Here is a 24,831-nt window from a genome sequence, read left to right on the forward strand (position 1 = left end):
TCAATCCGCGCTTCTTAATAAAAATTTATTTTAATTTTTAATTCGATTTTTAACAATAAAATAATTATAATTTAATATATTGTATTTATACATATGATAATAATATTTTGAGAGTTTCCAAACTAATTAAAAAATAAAAGATATTTTACTATAATTATGTTTCATTTATTTGATATTCACAGATTGATTACCAGCACAACTAACAATTTATTCATATAACAATTATCATAAAAAACATGCAAGTTATTTATAATTAAATAAATACCGCTGTATGTATTATATATATTTCCCCCCATTCTTTTATAAGTGTTAAAACATTACATGTACCTCGCTATTTGTTGTCCAATAAAAGTATTCCCAGTGGGTAAAGCTCTGCCGTAAGCCCTCATATACGGATCGACACTCAAATAGACTGCTTCAGCCAAAAATTCTACAAAATATGTTATGATGAAAATCTTAAATTATAATACTTGAATAACTTACCCCCTTGGGAAAGCGGCGGTAATTCTTCTTCCACTAACTTTAAGTCTGTTTCCTTCGGGAAACCTTCGAAGTGTTAGTGGTAAATAAAAACTTTCGCCTTCACCATATTGGTCAGGTGTGATTGCGGAGAAGCTACGTGCAAATTTCCGATATAAGTACTTTATATATATGATATACATATTATATATATGATCAGCACGGACTAATGGTGAGTACATATATCAACGAAGCGAGTTGTTCGATCTCTGCGCGAATATTCGGAAAAGATTAAGCGAACAGATCTCTGTTTGCGGTAATCCTTCCAAAATTGGGAAGGTGTCTTTTTTAAGCTAATTATTCTTGGATTACTTTATATAATTGTTTGTTACTTAATAAAGAAAAGTAGCAGCTAACAATACAAAAATGCGTGTGTAAGTTATGAATTACTAGTAAAATGTTATAATCTAGTAATAGTAAATATGTAGATTGATTTGGATTACAAAGGAATGTTCATGTCATTTCTGTATTTTGTGTGATCCTTCCAACATTTGGATGGTGTCTTTTTTAGGCTAATTGTTTTGTTTTCATTATTCTTGGATTAGTTTATGTATTTGTTTGTTACTTGATAAAGAAAAGTAGCAGCTAACAATACAAAAATGCGTGTGTAAGTTATGAATTACTAGTAAAATGTTATAATCTAGTAATAGTAAATATGTAGATTGATTTGGATTACAAAGAAATGTTCATGTCATTTCTGTATTTTGTGATCCAAATGTTGGCAGGAGAACCGTATATTTCAACATACGCAATACGCAAAAAGTACAGGAATTGGCGAAAATGTATGCTAGATTCTGTTCGTCGCCAAGCTCTGAAAGTCATGCGGCAGTCATTCGAACTACGCAAAGTACATGTGCCATACAACTTTCAGTTAATTATGAAACCTGCTCTGCTCATACTTATTTTAAATATTCTATGTAAATTCGCCACAAATGCTGAAATCTATATCCACCATAAATTAAAACTAAAAATTTTTGGAGGACCGAATTGATAAGCCTTTAAATTGATTTAGTCACAATTATTTGATACGATTATTAAATTTGATAAACATTAAAACTGACGGGTTACAAAAACCTTAATACGAGTTATAAATGATTATAAAACATCAAATGCTATAAGTTCGAGTACTCAAATATCGTGCAAAACATAACATCAAAATAATATGACGTTAAATCGATATGCATTATAAAATTTGGACGTCATCCTTCCCAAAAATATTTTTACGTTCAGTTGTATAAGTACTAATATTTAAGTGGCCATGATAAAGCATGTTTTTATCTCCAAACTTAAACAAAAATAATTTAAGCTAATTATAAATCTTCAAATTATTTAACATTGACTATATGGTTTAGTATAATATATCGAACAACCAAACAACACAGTGTATTTATTTTTTTTGTTTATGCATATTTAATGTTACATTTAAACATTAATTCATATTATTATAAAGAAATTAAAGCCTATTTATAGAAGAAATTATACTAATACTTATAGCAAAATTAATTAAAATATATATCAACACATTTCGGGCGACTAGTAATTTAGCTTTCTTACTTTTTTAAACTGGGTGTTTGAAAAATGTATTATATAGAATACATCTAAATACTGAAGCACTCATTACATAAATACTTAGACGCTAAGTATATAAAAAATTAAAATTATGTTTCCCATATATACTGTAATTGAAAATTAATTAATAATTCCCTCTCAGCTCAGTATTGTAAAAACTATAAGCTGAATAGTTTTTCAGCTATTAGACATCAAGTCTTCAAAATAAATAAAATATGTTAATGTTTTTTTTAATTTAAATTGTTTTTTGTGTATATCTTGTTATACATCTTTATTACAACAATTATTTTATTAATTAATGTTATTATTAGCAACTCAAAATCTGTTAAACTACCGCAGATCAGACGTTTTCACAAAAATACTCATAGTTACTGCCTGACTATGCACGTATATAAAGACCCATTTCAATAGAACATTTTCAAAAAATCTGAAACAGAAGTTAGCTTTAATTTATTGGAGCGCCAAAGAAATTTAGCTTATAAATTACCTCCAAACTGTACTGCATCGATGAGTAGTTATAAAACTCAAAAAATATTGCTCAAATCAGTCAATTAAAGTACAGTTTTTTTCAATATATTAGCTGACATATGATACATGTTTACACTAAAATTATTTTCATCAAAGAGGTAGCAGCCGCCGTCAAAATTATTTTTTCTAAGAATGTCGTCTGTTGAATAATCCCAGGCTGGATATTGATGGATGTAATTTCTGATAGGTGAGAATTAAAAAAAAAATAACCCGGAATAATATTTCCATTCATACCGGTAATCAAGCGGGGTCACCACCTCGTCGGTAATTCGCCAGTCATTAGGAATCACGAATTGTAAAGATTGGTTGATTCATCAAGATGTTAAAGCGTGGTTAATTCTGTGATATAAAGCCCGAGTTAAGTGGTAGATAGTTCGAAAATAATTAACGTGATTAAATGATCCGCCATTTATAAATACATAAATAAACCAATCATAAAAAAAACAATCTTAATCATAAAATATTTTAGTAAATCAAAATTTCAAATCTAATCATCGTTAAATAGGTTCTCTAAAATAAAAGCCCCTAAATAGTGGTAAGAAATGTGTTATCTAAGTTATTATTACGAAATTCTATCAAATTATAAGGTATAAATTAATCAAACAATATTAGAGGTTTGCAACATTAATCACTGATAAGAGATAATTCTGTAAATCAAACAATAACAATGGCAAAAATATTTTTAATAATATAATATAAATTATTTATTTTTGGACTGTTTCGTTTTATATAAACATAATTAGCTACACATTGGCTACACCTTAACTATTGCTTTTCCTAGATTACCACCTTTTAACATATCAGTAAATGCATAAAACATATTGCCAAATCCCTCGGTAACTTTCTCTCTGTACTTCAGTTTGCCTTCTTGAATCCACTTCAAATTTTGATTGACACCTTCTAACCAACGATCCAACCACCTGTAGACCATGAAACCTTCAATTTGTAGCTGCTTCATAACAATATAAGGCTGAAGAACAGCAGCTGTAAAATAATTATAATTAGAATTTAGGTATGCATGATAAGTTTATGAGCAAACCTTTTGGCTTTTCGTCATTGTAGCCAGAAATTGCTCCACATACTGACACTCTACCAAAAAGATTCATTTGACTTAGAACTGTTGAGCTAATTTCACCTCCTACCTAAAAATATTCAAGTATTAATTATATACTCATATAAATATTATAAACCTTTTACGAACTAATGTTTTGTACGAATTTAATGTTATTTGATAGAAGTTACGACGTTTTGATAGGTTTTACTAACTATACATTTTAATAGTATTTGATAGGAATTATTATAGGATTATTATTTGTTGTAAATCATATTGTTGTTCTTTTTATAAAAACATCTTAAATCTTAAAACCTTCTAAACTACCGTAACTATAATATTTTAATACTATTAGATAATATCAATTAGTATTTTTCAGTATTACATTAAAATATTATTTTTTATTACATTAGAATAATATAAATTTAGAATTTACTCTTCAAATTCTATTAAATATTATTTTTTACATTACTATTAAAAATAATTTATTATTTCCTAAATTGTTAATTAATAATAGCACTTACGTTATCAAAATAGCAATCGATTCCCTTTGGAGCTAATTCCTGCAAAGCTTGTTCAACATCCTGAGTTTTGTAATTGATAGCATGATCGAAACCTAGTTCATGGGTAATCCATTTACATTTTTCATCGCTGCCAGCAATTCCAATAACGGTACATCCCTTGATCTTAGCTATTTGACCGACATGGGACCCTACAGCACCAGCTGCACCAGAGACGACAACCGTTTCACCAGCTTTTGGTCGGCACAGCTCCAAGAATCCAAAATACGCAGTATTACTTTAAAAAAATACTATAAATATTTTCGTTCTTATATACGTATTATTAGAAGCGTGATGTAATTCCTTTTTTAATTTAATACTAATTAAAACACTCTAATGCTTTTTGTGTTATTTAAGGTGTAAACAATATGAGTATTGCAAAGACAAACACACTATAAGGTTTCAACTTTAAGTATTATGTAATTGAACGAAATAAGTTGCTAAAAGTCATCTGATGACTTTCGAAAATTATGGAAGTTGTAGATGTTTTAAAAAATTATATCTATAAAAAGTATAAGTAGAGATTTCGATGTAGTGAAAAGCGAACGTTGAGGACTACCAAAAAATTTCATAAAACTAAGAAATTCCATTAACTACGACTTTTTCAGTCGTTTGACAGATTTCAGGGATTTGTCTTTAAAAAGTTCTAGTTACTTAGCATCATAGAAATTGTCACAGAAATGCTGTGTAAAGAAGAATATACAAATTTTCGAAAACAAATGACACTCAATTTTAAATTCGAATAGAAGAAGAAAAATCAAATATAAATTTCCTAACTTTCATCTAAACATCTAACATTTTTAAACAGCTAATAAATTAAATAAATATTATTTAAAAGTGCTGTAAAAATGTAATGTGAATTGTTTGAAATACCGTAACCGTAATAAAAAATATTAATAATCAAAAATTAACCAAAACATCTGTATGTCAAATGTATAAAATATACATTATAATGTAAATCATAAACATCCATATGAAAATAAAATTCGTAGTATCTAGGTGTTGATTTATTTTCAAATCAAATCCGTAATGTCTATGTGCAATTATTATAGTTATATACTCCAACTGTAGAATAAATATGAAATCTAAACCTTAAATAATAATAATAATACTCAGGTAAAATATTCTGATATAACTAAATTGTTATTTTAGTGAAATAGTACGTGTGGACATTATTATAGACCAAATTAACAAAAAATACACAATACATTTATAAAAAGTATAATTTGCTGGATAATTCATATTCCTTAATTTTAAACTTACCCCGGCATTCCCAAGACACCCAGCCCTAATGACTCAGGTAATCCTTGAAAATCTGGTAACAATGTGATTGGAAGAGTCCCACTAGGATTATGCACTCCATTGGAAATGGTATGCGTTCTCCACCCAAAACTGGCAACAACGTATTTTCCAACAGGAAAATCTTTGTTTTTACTTTCTACAATTCTGAAATTAAAAAAATTAATTATGGTTTTAAATATTTTTTTATCCTCATTTAAATTCTTATTTCCATTAATAATTATAAGTTAAAAACATCCTACATAATTTAACAATTAATATTAATAATTGAGATGTAGTAATTTAATCCACACTTTTTTATTAACAATTTATTTAGATTTTAAAAATTATTTTTAAGAATAAAACAATTATAATTTAATGTATAGTGTTTTATAGTATACATAAAATAATAATATTTAGTAGAGTTTCCTAATTTATTACGGGATAAAAAATATTTTACTATAATTATCTTTAATTTTTTTGACATCTCAGATTGACTACTTAATAATATAATGGAAAGTAATTGTTAAAAGCTTCATTCATATAACAATTACCATAAAAAAATTACAAGTTAATTACAATTAAATAAAAACCATCGCTTATATTAAAATTATTTTCCCCCATTCATTGATTAGTTAAATATAAATTAAACATAATTGAACTGTTAAAATATTTACCTCGCTATTTGTTGTCCAATAAAAGTATTCCCAGTGGGTAAAGTTCTGGCATAAGCCCTCATGTATGGATCGACACTCAAATATACTGCCTCAGCCAGAAACTCTAAAAAATATATTGTGATGAAAATGTGAAATTATAATACAAGAATAACTTACCCCCTCGGGAAAGTGGCGGTAATTCTTCTTCCACTAATTTTAAGTCTGTTTCCTTCGGGAAACCTTCGAATCGCTTGTGGTAAATATAAGCTTTCGCCTTCACCATGTTGGTCCAGTATGATCGCTGGGAAGCTACGTGCGAATTTCGGAGTAAACTATATAACGACCTGATCAGCACGGTCTAAAATAAAGCTTGATAATTTTTGGAGGACCGAAATGATGAGACATTAAATCGATTTAATCAAAACTATTCGATAGTTAGTTAAATTGTAATATTAAACCTAACAATACTTTATATATAGTAATTATTAATCTCAGTAAACTAAAACATATTAATTCGAACCTATTATATATTAAAAGATGAATCCATAATGCTTTATTATTACAATTACTAACAGAAATTTTAATTAACTAGGAAACTGACGAATTACAGAAATATACATATATATATATATATATATATATATATGTATATATATATAACTATATATAAAATAATCAAATACTGTACGTTCAAATATATTGCAAAACATAACCTCATAATAACAAAACAGTGAAAATCGATATACATGATTTAAATTTAGGCCTCATCCTTTCGAAAAATGTGTTTACTTTTAGTAATATAATTAGTAATATTTAAGTGATAATGATGAAGCACGTTTTTATCTCATAACTTAACCGAAAATAATCTTTAAATAATTTAATATTGACTACATGGTTTTGCATAAATAATATTTATTTATATTCGAATTTCCAAAAACAAAGTGTATTTATATTTGTTTATACGTGTTTAAAATTATATTTTGACATGTTATCATGTTATTATTATGAAATTAATCCATATTTTAGAAGATTTGCCATATTCGTGTTAATAATATATAATAAATTATACTAACACTTATAGCAAAATTTATATATATATATATATATATATATATATATATATATATATATATATATTATGGAAAAATTAATTAATCAAAAATGGGTTACTTTAATGACTCCCATAGAGGATTATTCTTTTAAAATATACTGAATAAAAATCGTCACATTTTCAGGCAACCAGTAATTTAGCTATGTTATTTGTTAAAATTGGGTAAAAAAAAAAGTATAGGCAACCCATATTTCAAATAAATAATGTATATTTTAATTGATATTAAAGATAAAATGATTGAATCCAGAATGGATCCTTTTTTAAACAATTACGATCATGCCTACATAAAAATGTTCTATATACTAATACACACAAACATTTCCAAACAAATCACCACCATGCCTTAATATTGTAAGGTTATGTTTACATTAAAAATATAAAACATAAAATTACATATGATCTTACCATTTCTCGCTAAAATCATTTAGCTAATAATATCGACAGTAACACAGTCAACATTATCTCAAATAAGTTATGTTAATTTTTACCGACCATTGTTATTTGTATTCATTTTAAATCAGGAGCACACAGTAATACTAAATTTGACAATATCCAGTCAGAATTATTTTGAATAGATAAAATATTTTGTTATGTACCAGTATACAAGGTTGTTTTATGAGTAATATATAACCAAAAGAGTGTTTAAATAATATTTCCTGTATAATTACATTTTAATTTTATTTCATTAATAGGATTATCATTACTATAAATGAGATTTTAATGTAATTGGGCTTAATAAAAATATTTTTAAATGCCAGCAACAATAATATTTTAATTTTTGCATTTTAGATTCGGTACAACTAAAAACCCATGCACTTTTGAAATTGTATTTGTCTTTATGATATATTGGCGAAGGTTTCTTTAAAATATTATTATATAATTACCGCTTCATTATTATTAATGATAACTTCAAAATAACCAGCTTGATAATGTAGTCACGGCTGTGGAGCAATCATACTATCGATGCAAAAGTCGTGAGTTTGAATTCCGCTTACGGCATGGATGTTAGTGATTTTTGTTCGTGATTTATAGGTAAAAGTACAAACTCCGACTTGTCTTTGATTGGTCACTCGCTTGTCGCTCAGCTTAATGCCGAGGACCGTGGTTCGAACCCAGGTTAATCCTAATAATTAGTAAAATGGGACACAAAAATATAATAAGCAATAGCTTTAGATAATCATTATGTTGTGTAAACGTTTTATAGAATATTGTATATAAGTATTCAATTTTATAAATCCCATAATTGGTATAATTAATAGTAATTAAAATAGATAATATCCCAATTATTATATATATATATATATATATATATATATATATATATATATATATATATATATATATAGTATTTTAAATACAATTCATCAATATATATATATATATATATATATATATATATATATATATATATATATATATATATATATATAGTATTTTAAATACAATTTAGGATTTTATTTATATGAATATTCTTCAAATATATTGTAATAATATTAATTATTTTACGTAATATTTATATAATATTTATCATATGCTCTATAATTGAAATTTAATTTAATCCAATTCCCTTTCAGCTTTTTGCATTTTCCTTTTGTCTCGTCAACGTGTGTATAGCAAACTATTAGCTGAATAGCTTTCCAGCTTTTAGACATTAAATATTCAATATAACTAAATTAAATTAAGTTAATTTCCTTAAAAATATTTCACTTATTGCTTAAATTGTTTATTACTTTTGCCTTGTTACTTTTCATTATATGAATATATAACAATTATTTGATGAACTAATATTACCATTTGCAACTTAAAATGTGTTAAAGTATCTCAGATTAGACGACTTCAGTATTTACTAGCTAGTGGACTCACTAGTTTCTGTGTGACTATGCACATACATAACATCCATTTAAATAGAACCTTTTTTCAGAACAGCCTTTAGTGCCAGTTTCTGAAGATGCAAGAGAAATTTTGCCCATGAATTTCCTCCATGAAAATATACTCCATGGAAGAGTACTCAAAAAAATTCAGTGCTAATATTTATATGGTTGTCAACATTTATAATAACTCAAATAATCTATCACATTTACAACACACTAGTGTTATTGAATCAAAAAATGTCTATTAACTGATTGCATTTGTTTTGATCAAAAGTTTAGTATGATTGAATTATTGAAAGTACAGAGATGTTAATTATTGGACGCTCCAAATGTATGCATTACTTTTGTTGTATTAATGCTAAGGGCTATCATACATTTAGTAGCTTGTGATGATTAATTGAAATGAAAATGATTTAAAAATGGTTATTTTGACGTCAAGGACAAAGAACAGCCTATAGAACTAAAAAGAAATCAGAGACTTATTAAGCGAAACCCGCTCAGCAATTTATGAATATAGTATTTCCATAACGACTTGCTGTGTACATAGTGGCATCTGCAAATGTGATACTGTGTATTATGAGCTCCTAACACCGAGGAAAAATGTCATTACATATGTCTATCTACGTCAATTGGGTGACTGGAAGGACGTATTGCTGAAAGACTAGCAATAGCAAGTAATCAAAAATCATCTTATTGCATGACGATGCTCGGTCACATGGTGCAAGAGTTTTGAAAGATATGCTGCCTCAAATCAATGGGTTGACCCACGCTTTCAAAGTGACACCTGACGAATAACCATTATTCTCTCCATGTGGTATTACCACGTTGCTAAAAATATGGGAAAACTGTAGAAAATTAAGGAAATTATTTTTATTAATATATATTGTACAAATTTTTTTTGTCAATGCCTTTTTAACACAATAAATTATCAACATATCAAAATCAAAACAAACAATCAAAATATTCACAAAGAGTGCGAAATTAAACAATTTTCATTCGTGTACATTCTAAAATATTTATTTTTCACTTAACCAATTATTATTGCAACGCAGCATGTCTGTATAGTTACCAATAATTAAAAACTAAAAATAATTAACCGATAAGGACATAATAATTCACGTTATCTTAATTATTTTTATTCGTTTACTTATACTTTGTGACTAGAGGCCTGTGTTGTCAGACATTCGCACACATTGAATTTGTTTTAAACAAAAAGGTAGTGCCATGGTTAGAGCCAAAGTTTTTGTATACGACAAACGATTTGACGGTCTCCCGAAAGAAGGAGACTTAAAGTTAATTGAAGAAGAATTGCCGCCCATTAAGGATGGAGGTAAATTTTTATAGTAACATTTGGGTGACAGCACTAGCATTTCCCTATTAATTAGAGTTCCTAGCAGAAGCCCTTTATATTAGTGTCGATCCATATATGAGATATTTTGCCCATATTCTTCCTATTGGATCAACATTTGTTGGACAACAAATAGCCGTGTAAGTTTAAATATATTAATATATAGACTGTATAAAAGTTTTAACACATGGGCTGAAAAGTGCCGGGAGTAGTATAGAAAACGCTTTATTTTATCTTCAAAATTGGCTTTATTCATCAACGTAATCTCGATCAGGAGACACACATCATTCTAACGCCGCTTTAACTTTTCAATGCCACTTTTGTAGAACGATTTATCTTTTGACTCAAAATAGGTCTCAGTTTCAGCGATAAACTCTTCAGTCGAGCGAAATTTCTTATCGGTGAGCATTTTCTTGAGGTTTGCGTACAGCCAGTAATCGCTGCGAAACAAATCTGGCGATTAAGATGGACGCAGGAGCATTTCGAAATTCAATTCATGTAGTTTTGCAGTTGTTTTGATTGACTTATTATACGGTGTGTTGTCTTGTTGAAACAATTGTTTTTCTTTGCCATATACGGTCGTTTTTTTCCAATTTCGGTTTTCAAACGCTCCAATAACGCTATACAATATTCACTGTTGATGGTATTTCCCTTCTCAAGACAGTTGATGAATATTACACCACGCAGATCCCAAAATACCGGGGCCATAACCCTTCCAGCCTATTGTTGTGCCTTTGGGACTTTAGAAGAGATTGATCAGTTGCTGTCCTTTCAGATGACGATCGTTTTGATTCTGGAGTGAAGTAATGGATCTATGTTTCATCGATTGTCACATATCGACGAAAAAATAGCGGATTGATCAAAACAATTTTGTAGATTTTTTGATGTTTTTTGGTGTTACCACATAATTTCTGAAAGTGAGTCCTTATAACACTTTTCAAACCATTGCTTCGCTTGAACGTGGATGTCTCGTACATATGATGGGTAGGGTAAGGTATTCCATTTAAGTATTTCCATGTAGCTTTTTGCCAATTTTACAAGATATAATCGAATGTTTTCATGTTACAAATCACACTCATTCTCATCACTTCACACAAGAAGCAAAACTAAATACCGCGTCTTCTCACAGTTTCAGTTTTCCACTGTGTTTTTCTTTGGCATTCGGTGTAAAATTCAAAATACTTAATCTTTTAAATCAACTCTGCCAATTTGTTTCACTTAGTTACTAGCGTTACTAGATGCTTCTTAACTCTCGTCTCGTCTTTAGGGTTCTTTAAATTAATGAAATAAAATAAAAAGCGCCGCGGAAATGATATATACTACATGTTGAGAATGCTATACTGAAACAAAATTGTTCTTGCTGGAAAATTATTACTGTTATGTTTTGTATATAGTTGGCAACCAATTTTATTTTACGTATAAATGCAAAAGACTTATTTATACACCTAATATATTAACTGATTACAAGAAATAATATATTAAAATAAAGGATAACTTTTAATAAGTATACTAGTAGTTAAACAAGAGTTAAAGCAAAAGACTTATTTATACACCTAATATATTAACTGATTACAAGAAATAATATATTAAAATAAAGGATATAAGTATACTAGTAGTTAAACAAGAGTTAAATAATATCTAATCTGATGTTTTATTTAGATAAGCAATAAAGTTGTAATTATTGTTTGAGTTGTATCTTGTTAGTTTATAGTTATTTAAGGGTATTTACTTATCACTTAAATTCAATGTCATGTGCCAAGTGTGTTTAACGTAACAGTTTTACAGGTGTTTATCGACTTCATGATGAAATATGATGTGATACAATATAGCTTTATGAAGGATAGATCAGTTATCATAAATAGATATTTTATGCAAGAAAGAAAGAAACTGTCCGAAAAACCTAAGCAGTAACCACTGGGCATAGAAGTGTCAGTGTACGTTGACTCTGACACGGCATGTCAACATCTTAAATATGCAGTTAAGAGAAAATAAAAAGCACTAATAAAAAGATGAATGAACTAGTTGTCTATGTCAACTGCATCAGAAACAAAAGGTGTCATATAAATAGGCTATTAAATGCTCAACTTTAAAATCCTTGTATTTTTAAGTTATTTATTGCTATTAATGCATTATTATTTCTAAAAATGGGAACCAGAATGGTTATTTTTAGTATTAGAGTTTATTAACCAATATTTGATATTTGATAACTGAATTACATTTGAATCGTTAGCAATAAACTGGTCACAGTCAAACACCTATCAGAAAAGCTACGAAACACTGACGTCTTTTCGATTTTATTTAGATTATCTATATAATATAATATACGAAACGAAAAAAATGAATTGGGATATATCAAAGCAAATAACCTACATTTACTCAGAATCTATTTGTCGATAGTGCTCTATATTTGCTAAAAAAATTAAAATTGTATGGATGGATATTGACTGAAACATTATAATGATAATTTGAAAAATACATAATAAGTTCTTCTATGAATTCTTAAACTAGATCTCTACTTTAATTTTTTACTTCTTGTCTTCAGTGAATTTGGGTTCATACTTCGTCTGTACGTAAGTATTGCTTGAAATGTTATAAACCTCTGCTTATCATAATACAGGATGCAAAAACTTGGTAAAATCATATTTTTCGATTAAATATGTATCAATTATCCTTTACCTAATAAACTAACCAACCCATTTAATCTAAAAAAATAACCCATCCAACTATTTAATGTAGATAAATATTGTAGTCAGATATTCGATATTTGCTTTTTGTAATCTAACCATGATGAGATTTGATTGACACTTGTTCAACTTCAAGGCTTGAAATTAGTTAATATTTTTCTTTGTATTACAACATGCGCACATGTACGACTAAACCCATCACATTTTATACAATATAATATTCTATATTATTTGGTAACTAAAAAAAGAACAAAATTATTAGAGACTCATATACACAATAAACAAAACCATTTTCTAACATTTAACATTTTGATTCTCTAACATTTTTCTGCCTTGGAAAGAAAACATAGAAATTTTTTGGAGTTTTTACCGACGTATAATTACATTAGGGATCCTCACAACAACGATAATCTAACAGAATATCTAATTATAACACAAAATTATTAAAATAATGTATAAATTAGACCTTTATCAATACAAACCGTCTACTGCGACCAAAACAACCACACAGAGCTTTTGGGTTTTAGTGTGCACTTAAAATTTTACGATTTCAAAGGTCATTCCATATAATTACATAAATAACTTTTATTCCTAGTTAAGTAAATACGTACAATTACTATAAAGTAGTTTTTCAAAAATAGTCACCTATCCTATTGGTGAAACCTACAGGTGGGCTTCTGACTAAATTTGGCTTAGAAAATGTATTAGTATCTCTATATACATATTTATTTTTTTATTATTTAATTAATACATTGTAACTAGTCGTTTCCGTCTAACTTACAATTTGCCTTTATGCTAACTTAAATCTAGGTATATAACTATTAGGACCCATAGGCCCTAACTCAGTCTCTGGTGAAATAATGTTTATACATATCACTGCTGTATATTTTATTACATGCACCCCACTACACAACATTACACAAGATCAGATGGTTTGATTCTTTTGAGTCTGTGTCGTGTTCTGGTGATATCCAAAAGTTGCAATATTTCAATATTTGTATGAGAATGGAGTCTTTCCTCATGCCCCCTTGCAATTCTTTTGATTTCTTGACCGACTGTGGGTATCTGAAGGTCTCGATGTAGTTAATCAGTCCTATAGTATTTGGGTGCACCCACAATACCTCCCAGGACTTTGTTCTAAAAAATTTGTATTTTATTTATGTTACTCTTTGCAGAACATCTCCACAATTAAACTCCGTATGTCCATATAGGTTTCCAATTAGTAAGTACATTTTCCTATATTTCAATTCCAGTTCTTTTCTTTTCTTCTTTATATGTTCCGGCGAAGTTTTGCATGGAAATTCATTCCGAGATATTTAGCGTTGTTGCTATATGGAATGATAGTGTTATTTAATGTTATTGGTGCTTGTACGGTCCGCTTATAGGTGAACTGCATATGTACAGATTTACTTTTATTAATTCTTATTTTCCAAGCTTGTGTCCAATTATTTATATTGTCACTTGCCTGTTGTAATTTTCGTGAGGCTTCTTCACTATTGTCTCTGACAGCTATAATCGCAGTATCATCAGCAAATGTAGCCATCGTGATATTTTCCATTTGTGGTATATCACAAGTGTAAAGTAGATAAAGCCAATGCTTTATCTATCTGGGACCAATGTCCCAGTACACTTCCTTGTGGTAGACCTGCTTTAGTTTCTTTAGTAGCCTGGTGGTTTCCTAGGGTTAATATCAGTTTTAATAACTTTGGTTAACACTTTCGGCGTGACTAATTCAATCATCGAATATTTAGCTTCTAAGTCCGGCAAATTATGTTCAATATTAGTTTCGCTTGGTTTGAAAGTTTTTTTTAAATATTCACCAAATGCTTCTGCTTTTTGGCGATTGTCACGTGCCCAATTCCCACATAAGTCTCTTATAGGTGGACTGTGTAGACGTGAGCGCTTTAGATATTTTGTGGCTTTCCAGAGTAAGTAATCAGTTTCTTTATCATCTGTAAATTTCTGAGATAGTCATTTATGGTTTTGTTTTTTATTTCCAGTATTTCTTTTCTTTTCAGTCTTTGGGTTATATTGTTTAAACTATTTTTATTTTCAGGTGTTCTGTTTTGTTGACATTTTTTTCGTAATTTAGGTTTGTCAGCTACCATTTCCTTCACTTCTTTTGGATAATTAATTCCTTTAGTTGTACTGTTAATTCCTGGAGTATTATTCCAAGCAGCTTGTTGAATATCTACTACGAATTGTTCTGCTTCAAGATTTAATTGTTCAGTTGTCTTGAGGGGTACATTTAGTTGAATTCGTTTGTTCAATTTTTCAGCAAATCCTTCCCATTGTTTATTAACGTTGGGTTTCTTCCTTTTCTTATTATATTTTCGCTCAACATCAGAATCACTGGCGTATGATCTGAACTTAGTTCAAAATTTTCTTAGACTTTTACTTAGTTGGATGTTATGTTTCTTACTATAAAGAAATCTAACAGGTCTGGGGTTTTCTCTTGATCAGTCGGCCAATAAATTAGTTTTCCAGTTGAAATATAACTTCATCTTAGTTCAGTAGCTGCTTTATGCAGTTCATTGCCTTTAGTTGTTGTCATTCTGGATCCCCATCTTGTATTTTTTGCATTAAAATCACCTCCAATTATAAATTTTTTCCCAGACATTCTTCTTGGGATTTCCTCTCTCCTCCAAAATAACCTCCAATGTTTGTGATTTTGCATTCACAGTAAAAAGCAGTTTAATTTTCTCGAATTTATCTATCCTTGACTTTGAGAAAGAGGTGGCTAATACAACGATATATTAAATCAAGAGCACTGTTGATAAAATTTAAACTAACGAGTCTTTGTTTTTGTCTAAGAGATAGAGCCGACGTTAACGCTGAATGATAAACCGAACATAAAGTGACATAATTAAGAAAAGAATTAAGAAAAAATGTGAAATTATCGTAAATTATTCCATCTTACTATGGATTTGGAAATATTTTAGTTAGTATAGGAGCTTGGAGAATTGTATGCTTAATCTGAACCTACACTCATACATCTAGTTGATTCGAGGGTATGTTTATGTTTCGCGCAGGTGATGTGAGACGGATCACCTAGTGATTGTTCAGATTTCTGATGCACCAGGTCCCTTTAGGATCCCAGGCTATCAGAATGATTGAAAATTGAACCACCCGGATCCATAATACTTTTGGAAACAGAGCCGGATGTCGATGTTATATTCCATACGTAAATACACACATGAGCCTCAAAAATTTTAAAAAATAATTTCGTTAATACGACAGATTAAGCTTGTTGCATTTTGATTTTACAGATTACTTAATTTTGTTTTACAGGATAACCGAAAGTAAGAATCCAGACTACCCCGTGGGTAAATATATAGCTGCTTGTTTCGGTTGGAGAACCCACACAATATCGAATGGTACAACAGATTTGGCGTTTCCGACAGGTGTGGTTCCTATTATACCTCTTCCGGATGATGAAGAAATACCTAAATCCCTGGGGCTGGGTGTACTAGGAATGCCAGGGTAAAGACAAATCACAAAAATGCATGAAATGATCTCATTTAAAATATAAACATAACTTTAACATATAAAGTATAGGAAAATGTATTATTATTTTACATAAAACTAGGGCCTATACGTCATCTCATATAGTGCTTTTTCATTTTTGAATAATGTCTCAATACTAAATTATGTCCTAATTGCTCTTCTGGGCACACGACTATATCTGTATGTTTATTTGTATCAGAATTTGCTTCTGTAACAGTACTTCATTATATGTCGACAGAGCATAATATTTAATACATTTTAAAAAAATTTAATACATAGTTCTTTCTTCTTTACATAAGCTTTCAAGCGTAGCCTCTCTCTCCAGTATTATTTCTAAATACTGGGCTGTGCTAACATATGGCACTTGGAAGTTACAAGTAATGATTTTTCTTATATATGTAAAACTAACGTGAACATGATTGTTCTCATTCAAATTGCATTGTTTGGATCAATTGTTATTTTTATTTACTGGCGTTTGCAATTGTACTCGTAGTCTTTACCTAGAGCCATTATGGCAATATTGTCATGTACAAAAATAGCTTTTATATTAGGTTGCAACTTAGAAACACCACCGCAGTACTACTCAAAGGGCATTCCTGACATAACACTTCAATTGTATACCCAATTCTATGAATTTTTTCCATAATTAAGCGTTTTTCTCTGAACCCAAATTAATGTACTCAGATTAGCGATGGGAACTGTCGACTGAAAATAATTGAAACAGTTGATAGTCGCAAAACAGTCGAACTAAACAATATTTTTAACAAAAAATTGGACCGACTTCAAAAAATAAATAAGGAACTCTCTAAAAAGGAAAAAATAAGGGCTAGGATAGCAAAGCCAGAATATTAAAAATTACTTGAATGAAACTAATCGGTCCGAGAATAGCGACTGAAAGTAGTCGACTGAAATAGTTGATAGTAAACAGTCGATGGTCGTTTTCAGTCGTTAGTTCCCAACGCTAACTGAGATTGCGTTGTTATCCTCTATCAGTCGCTTCAGTCTATGATGTGGATTTTCTTTAGAATAATTTGAAATACTTTGGAGTATTATTATTTCAAAAATATTTTATAAAAAATGTATTAATTAAAAAAATTGTCTAAACTATGGCAATTCATTAAATATAGGATTATTATAGTAATATTATAATAATACGTATTTATTTACAGGAACACGGCATATTTTGGATTTCTAGAACTCTGTCAGCCGAAAGCTGGAGAAACGGTTGTTGTGACCGCGGCAGCCGGTGCCGTGGGTTCTCACGTTGGTCAAATAGCCAAAATAAAAGGTTGTATTGTCATTGGAATTGCAGGAAGCGATGACAAATGTAACTGGCTGAAGAACGAACTTAATTTCGATCACGTTGTCAATTACAAAACTCAAGATATCGACAAAACGCTGAACGAAATCGCCCCACAAGGTGTTGACTGTTATTTTGATAATGTAAGCTAACAATTAATTCTAACAAATTTCTGAAGATCATTCTCATTATGGACATTCTTCTCTAGATTTTTATTAATGAATATTATATGATTATATATTTTTAAATTTAATTTCATCATTTACTACAGAAAAATTCGGATTAGATTTAGACAATGAGTGCCAACATCATACACCATATTTAACATAGCAGGTTGTTCGATGAGTTCATAGAAGTAGAACAAAAAATTCCAGAAGAAACGATAGAAAATTAAGAAAATTCAACTTCAACTAAAAAAGTTTCAGGTGGAGAAGTCAGAAGGCACCACAGTTGGTGAATAAGTTGAATTTTGAAACAATTCCTGTTTTGATTAAGATTAGTTATGGCAATAGTTTTGTGAATAGACTGATCTGAGCAAAATATTGAAAGATTTTCTTCTGTAAATTGGACCTTTTCCGACGAGACTACAATAATGGTTATTTTAATAGTTTCAACAATTCAGCAACACGTGACTTTTCCAATGTTAGATATCTCTTAATTGAACTGAATTGAAACTAAAATCCAATAGAGACTTGTAAGCTAGATTTAATTTTAGATTGATCGCCGAGTCATTAGATAGTTTAACCGATCTTTTTTAAATGTAGTAACACCATTAATTTTTCAGGTCGGAGGAGAAATCAGCTCCATAATTATAGACCATATGAACCTAAATGGTAGAATATCAGTATGTGGCTGTATTTCTGGATACGACGGGAAAAAGCAAATGTGTAAGTATAACTTTGTTACTAAATTATTAACCCATAAAATTTGAAAATGTTTCAAATCACAGCACCCAACATACAACTTCCAATGATAATGAAACAACTAAGGATGGAGGGTTTTATAGTATACAAATGGTTAGACCGATGGTCAGAAGGGATCATCCAGAATTGGGAATGGATAAAGCAAGGGAAACTCAAATACAAGGAATTTGTCACTAATGGATTCGAAAATACTTTTAAAGCATTCATTCAATTGTTGCAAGGTGAAAATGTTGGAAAAGCTATAGTTAAAGTATAAATTTAATAATAAAGTTGTTTCAATTTAATCTGGATTATAGTAAACCTATTTTTTGTATTTGTTGTCATATTCAAGTCATTCATATTCCAGTTTTAAACATAAAACATAATTTTGTTAAGGGTATAGGAACTTAATTATGTCCCATAAATAATTAATAACTATTAAATACATTAATTAATTATTAAATACATTTTCTTGTTATGTCCTTTTTATTAAATAAAAATTTCTCTGGACTGGATCTACTGCTTGACGGACTCCAAACTTTATTCCAGGAGACTGACGAATAAACAATTTAGAGACCATTCCAGAAGACCAGTCATCCTGACTACTGGCGTGACTAAGATGATTGTTCCTAGTCGAATGTTACAGAGTTACTTATAAACAATCACAATTAGAACGCATAAATATAAACAAAAACTTACATCCAAGTTCTGATGAGATATATAAAACAAAGTCTCACACATATTTTATAACATAAAATAAATGAGTAAAATTGAGTTAACTGGGTTCATTTAGATAAGTAATTAATTAATTAATTTAGTTAAGTAAGTTAATTTAAAATTATTAAAGACTTTATTTAAAAAACTGAACAATTTAATTGCATTCAAATCCCATTTAAAAGTATTTATATTTATAATTACTTGGATTTCAATCAATATTTTTTCGACAAAGAAAAAGTTAATAAATAAAAACGCAAAAAGTTCTGTAAAATATCGAGCCAACCGAATATAATTAAATCTAACAAGGTCTTAGCCTTGTAATGGAAACAATAAGCAAATGTTTTCTTCCGGAAACGGAAGGAACTAAGAATAAGAACTAAAAATCTTGAGCTAAATGGAGATCAACACTCGTCTGGTCACGTAGACCATTGCTCACTGAACTTTGGTTCTTCTTACCGTTAGTTGTTTAGGATCTAAATACATTTAACAGCATGTAAGCAGTGTATTTAAATTTGAAAACTGTTCGTAAATTTAATTTAATTATTTAATTGTGTAATAGGTGCTTTGGACCTGTATAATTCAGTTGAAAATAAGTCTCAAATGTTGGTATAAGAATTCGTAGTGGTTTGTTTTTAATTAAAAATATTGCTCGTCGCAAGCTACCACTTTTTCCCATCTTTTAGGGAAATATTTAGTCAGAAACCATTGTCCTACAATCATACTTTTGCTATTTTGCTACAGGTAACGTGTTACTAACATAAAACAATACCCCAATAACTCAATATAAACTGCCGATAATTTATATAATTCTTGAATGTACTTCCTCAATGTATTCATTACTGAACTTTGTCAACTCTTTCCTTGATTATTCCTTGTTTTACAAATCAGAATCGGTAGTTTTAGTCTGAGCCAGATTTAACAGTAATTTTAAAATAATGTCAAGCAACGTTTTCTATCCTACAAAATCCAATATTTAAAAAACAAAAATTTACTTTACTATTATAAGGCAACTTAATAATAGTTTTTTTGTGAGGACAACTAAAAAAGGGAATAAAGAAATACTATGTTATATTCCAGCTTTTGTCAAACTCTGATTATTCATTTCATATAATAACATTAAGTAAAAATAAATAAAATAATAACAATAACCTTTTACGAACAGCATATACTCAATCTAAATATTAGAAATATTATTCATAATAGGAATAAAAATGTTGATACAACGATTGATAAACACTACTTAGAATTCCCAATGTTCACAGTGGGCAGGACTTATAAAAAGTTTAAAAGGACATATTTAAAAGTTTCTTTGAAGGTTTATTGGATCTTGTGATATGTGACTGGGTATTGCATGTTAACAATCCAGAGCTAGCTTTCATGGTGGTGTAAACCTCAATTTCCTCATCATCAAATTTATTTATTAAAGAATTACCTTTACGCATAACACATTTGTTTTTTACTTGAATCAAAGCCACCAAAATCAGTAAAATATTAGCGCAGTTTTCGTTAAACCATTAGAGTTTCTCAAGGAAGTTTACTGGAAGTGTCTCGACATTTTCAATCTTTGAATTAAAAGAGACTGAGAAAACCAAGTTTGACTTGCTACGTGGTAATTTGATAAATTTATAAATAAAATGTACTGGTTACACCTTAGCATTATAACACGTCTTACAGGGTGTCCAAAAATCTACGCAAGATTCGATTTTGTCCACAAAGAGGCCGCTCAAAACTTAATATCGAAACAGGGCGTAAAAGTGTTAATGAAAGTCATTAACAACATTAATTTGACTTCGCGAACAAGCATTGTTAGTTATAAAATATCCTCTACAGAGTATCTGCACAAAAATAGGCGTGATCATAGTTTATTCATTGTTCATAGGCTATAATATACAAAAATTTTTATTCACACAAAAACTAAATCATGAAGCTAGTTTAAATTATTAAGTCTAGATACAATTGGAATCACAAACATAAAGTACATCACCTCTAATGCCCTGTTCAAACCCAGCAGCAATACGAGGACGGTCCATCGATAAAATAGTTGATATTAAAATATATAAAGCACACAAGTAAAATGTTGATGAAACGATTAAGACCGTTTGTATGTACGAGAAGAAAGGCGTAGCGCCCTATGGACCATAAGGGAAACGAAATTATGTGAATCAGACCACATACAGAATATATATATATATATATATATATATATATATATATACATATATATATACATTCATATATATATATATATATATATATATATATATATATATATATATATATATATATATGTATATATGTATATATATATATATATATATATTATTCTTAATAGTTCCTCAATCTGCTCAGAGGGCAAGTTATGTTTATGTTATATATACATGGTATGTAGAATATGAATTAATTAAGTAATTTCCTATATAAATACTATTTTAATTAATTAGTCTTATTCAAAAGTCTATATATGTCTAATAATCAGATCGGATAGTATTAAACGTTTTAGTCTACGCTCTTCACTGTCACATCGCATATTTAGTTGAATTGCGAGTACATTGGGATGCACTAACACCCCTTCGAAGTATTTCACACCTTGAATTATACTCGTTATTGGTTCTAGAGGAATATCGCGTTGTACCACTTCATTTGAAACATAGTACGGAGCATCGACAATGGTTGTATGATGGATGTATTAAACTTGCAGCGATTCCCCATAGTTGTATTCTATATAACCAAATCGGCTTGAGTATAGATTTATAAAATAACATCTTGTTATCTAATGATAACTTGAACCAAAACAATGAACCGTGTCAAAAATCCATGAAATGCTTCCACCGCATTTTCTAGATATGGCCTCCAGCAACTATTTCCTGTTCTTAGATCTCAAAAGAATGCTCGCTGGGAAGAAATTTTCGTTGAATGAAGAGGTGTTCGACGAAACTGAAGCCTATTTTGAAGCAAAGGAAAAATCGTACTACAAAAATGGTATCGACAAGTTGGAGGGTACTATAATCAGTGTATCACCCTTGAAGGGAATTATGTTGAATAAAAAAACTAATTTTGCCAAAAAATGTGTTTTACTATAGTAGGCTGGGGACTTTTCAATTGACCTGTTATATCAAATTTATTTCCAAATCCATATTTATCCTGAATGGCCGAAAATGATATAGATGCATTTACAACACTCAAATCGAAACTTTTGCTTGGAAATATGGAAGACATTCAAACATGCGTGATTTACATATTATCCATGTTTTGAAGATTTTTAGAGTGTTGAATGAATCTGCTGCTACTACTTTTCACATAAGGATCTGGTAAAACTTTAAATCTGATATAATTTTATTTATTAAGTCGTTCAGAATAGTTTTTCATCTTGTACTATAAATATTTAGCTTATTAGAGAATGGTGAATTGAATGAATGTATTAAAAATAATTTTACTTATAATAATAATTATGTATAAATATGCTTATTTATACATAATTATTTTTATTATGGTGTGCAGTTTTTGGGCAAATTTGTTTTAATTTTTTTTATTGTCAGATAATGATAGATAATACAACTTAATCGATGTTAATACGGTGATCAGATTAATAATCTAAAAATAATTTTATTACGCAAACAACTGAACCATTTAATTGCGTTCAAAGTGTAAACATATTTTCAATTATTTAGATTGTGGACGAGATAAATTTTTTTTCGTAAAGAAAAAATCAATGAAAATGTCCTAACAATTATTGGGCCTACTAAATTTAATTAACCCTACCAAGGTCTAAACCGTGTAATAGAAACATTAAGCAAAATAGGTTTTCTTCCCTAAACGACAATAATAAAGATTAATAGCTAAAAGTCTTGATCTAGATGGAAATGAACATGCTTTTCGTCACGTAGACCATTGCTCATTGAACTTATTATTTTTACCGTTAGGTATTTACAATTTTAAGGTAAAAATATATCTAAAACGCCATTTAAGGGTTTGTATAATATTATGCATTTATGTACCACATTTGACTTAACTTATAAACTAACAATAAAGTTACTTTAAGTATTTAGTTTTGTTTAGTTATGTTACCTCAGTGTTGTTTATTTTTAGTTAGATATTAAGGACTAGAAATATGATTCACGCGAATAAATTAATTAACAAAAAATGACAATTTTAGATGAACTAAAATTAGTTTTAAAAAATATATTGTTTATAAAATATAAATATGCAAAATGTTTTTGCAATGTTTGGTAAAACATATTTGCTATATATGTGCTTATTCTGTTGTGCATACTAAATTATCTTTGGGCATTTTCTTTATAATGGAAATTGTCCGCGCAACGCGTCGAAACACCGCGCAGAACAAGTGATAAGTTTTTTTAGTGAGAGCTCAATTAAATGTAGTAACTACAATCGCCCATAATTACTTTGTTCCTCACTTAATCACGACGATCTTTAGGAACTGTATCGAAAGTCATCATTATTAAAACGTTAAAACCGATAAATACGTAAAATAATAAATAGGCTTTTACCAATCATATTTATTTTGTACGTTTCCAACTAAATTAAATAAATTAATCTAGACAATCTTCAAAGGGAACTTTTTCTCAGTACTTTAATATGTTGTTTACACTTACGTCATGTTAGCAATAGAAACATAATAAAAAGCAAGGCTAATGTTTGACGTTAGAATTACACTTGCACAACTTACAGAAGTATCCGAGATAAAATAGAAATTGAGTCTGCATAATTTTTATAAACCTCAATAACGTGTTATACATTATATACTTTAATTAATACATCAATTAATATATCTAATTAAAATGCCGTTATAAACATGATTTGATAGCGCTCCCTCAACACTGACAACAACTATAGTCCAAACATTAGTGTCAATTGACTTTTTCTTCTCAATAATTTTACACTAGTGTCAAAAATAATACGTAAGTAAAAAATGAAGTGCGTGAAATAAACAATGTATTTATTTTATTTTTTTATTCTCTAGAAGTAAATAAAATAAAATATTAAAATTCTAAAAATGGTAAACCACAGCAATTCAACCAAATCACCCGCACACTTTGATATAAGATTAGAACAATCAGCAATAATGCAAACTCCACCATCAGAATGGACTACAGTCATTAACAAAAACGATTGAGGAGCCCAGAAGAAGAAATCGCGAGGAAACAAACAAGAATCAGTGACTATTGGTTACAGAAACCAATAGAGACAAAAAACAGCTTTAGCAACCTGT

General features: G+C 29.1%; 2 protein-coding genes and 1 long non-coding RNA gene across 5 annotated transcripts; 2 read left to right on the top strand and 1 right to left on the bottom strand.

The window, feature by feature from the left end:
- Positions 1 to 3,283: 3,283 nt before the first annotated feature.
- On the bottom strand, positions 3,284 to 7,836 carry LOC143193349 (prostaglandin reductase 1). 3 transcript variants are annotated; one of them, XM_076399506.1, is made up of 7 exons: positions 7,678 to 7,836; positions 6,339 to 6,519; positions 6,183 to 6,285; positions 5,491 to 5,673; positions 4,192 to 4,465; positions 3,656 to 3,758; positions 3,284 to 3,600 (listed from the first exon to the last, which is right to left on the bottom strand). In XM_076399506.1, exons 1-7 carry the CDS (start codon positions 7,678 to 7,680, stop codon positions 3,371 to 3,373), a joined length of 1,077 nt encoding a protein of 358 aa, XP_076255621.1. In that variant the 5' UTR covers positions 7,681 to 7,836; the 3' UTR covers positions 3,284 to 3,370. The 3 variants fall into 3 exon arrangements, with proteins under 3 accessions (XP_076255621.1, XP_076255622.1, XP_076255623.1); XM_076399507.1 differs by having other exon boundaries at positions 7,765 to 7,796; XM_076399508.1 differs by lacking the exon at positions 7,678 to 7,836 and adding an exon at positions 6,682 to 6,721.
- On the top strand, positions 4,618 to 5,649 carry LOC143193350 (uncharacterized). The gene is made up of 2 exons (XR_013004994.1): positions 4,618 to 4,738; positions 5,448 to 5,649. It is a non-coding gene; the product is annotated as an uncharacterized LOC143193350 (long non-coding RNA).
- A 2,461-nt stretch (positions 7,837 to 10,297) lies between the features above and the next one.
- On the top strand, positions 10,298 to 19,189 carry LOC143193352 (prostaglandin reductase 1). Its single transcript, XM_076399509.1, has 6 exons — positions 10,298 to 10,473; positions 10,529 to 10,631; positions 16,467 to 16,658; positions 17,852 to 18,125; positions 18,767 to 18,869; positions 18,932 to 19,189. Exons 1-6 carry the CDS (start codon positions 10,368 to 10,370, stop codon positions 19,159 to 19,161), a joined length of 1,008 nt encoding a protein of 335 aa, XP_076255624.1. The 5' UTR covers positions 10,298 to 10,367; the 3' UTR covers positions 19,162 to 19,189.
- Positions 19,190 to 24,831: the final 5,642 nt, after the last annotated feature.

The sequence above is a fragment of the Rhynchophorus ferrugineus genome, unplaced genomic scaffold, assembly GCF_030347505.1.
Source record: "Rhynchophorus ferrugineus isolate W39M unplaced genomic scaffold, kcgeb_rfMv2 rfM3, whole genome shotgun sequence".
Taxonomy (NCBI): Eukaryota; Metazoa; Arthropoda; class Insecta; order Coleoptera; family Curculionidae; genus Rhynchophorus; species Rhynchophorus ferrugineus.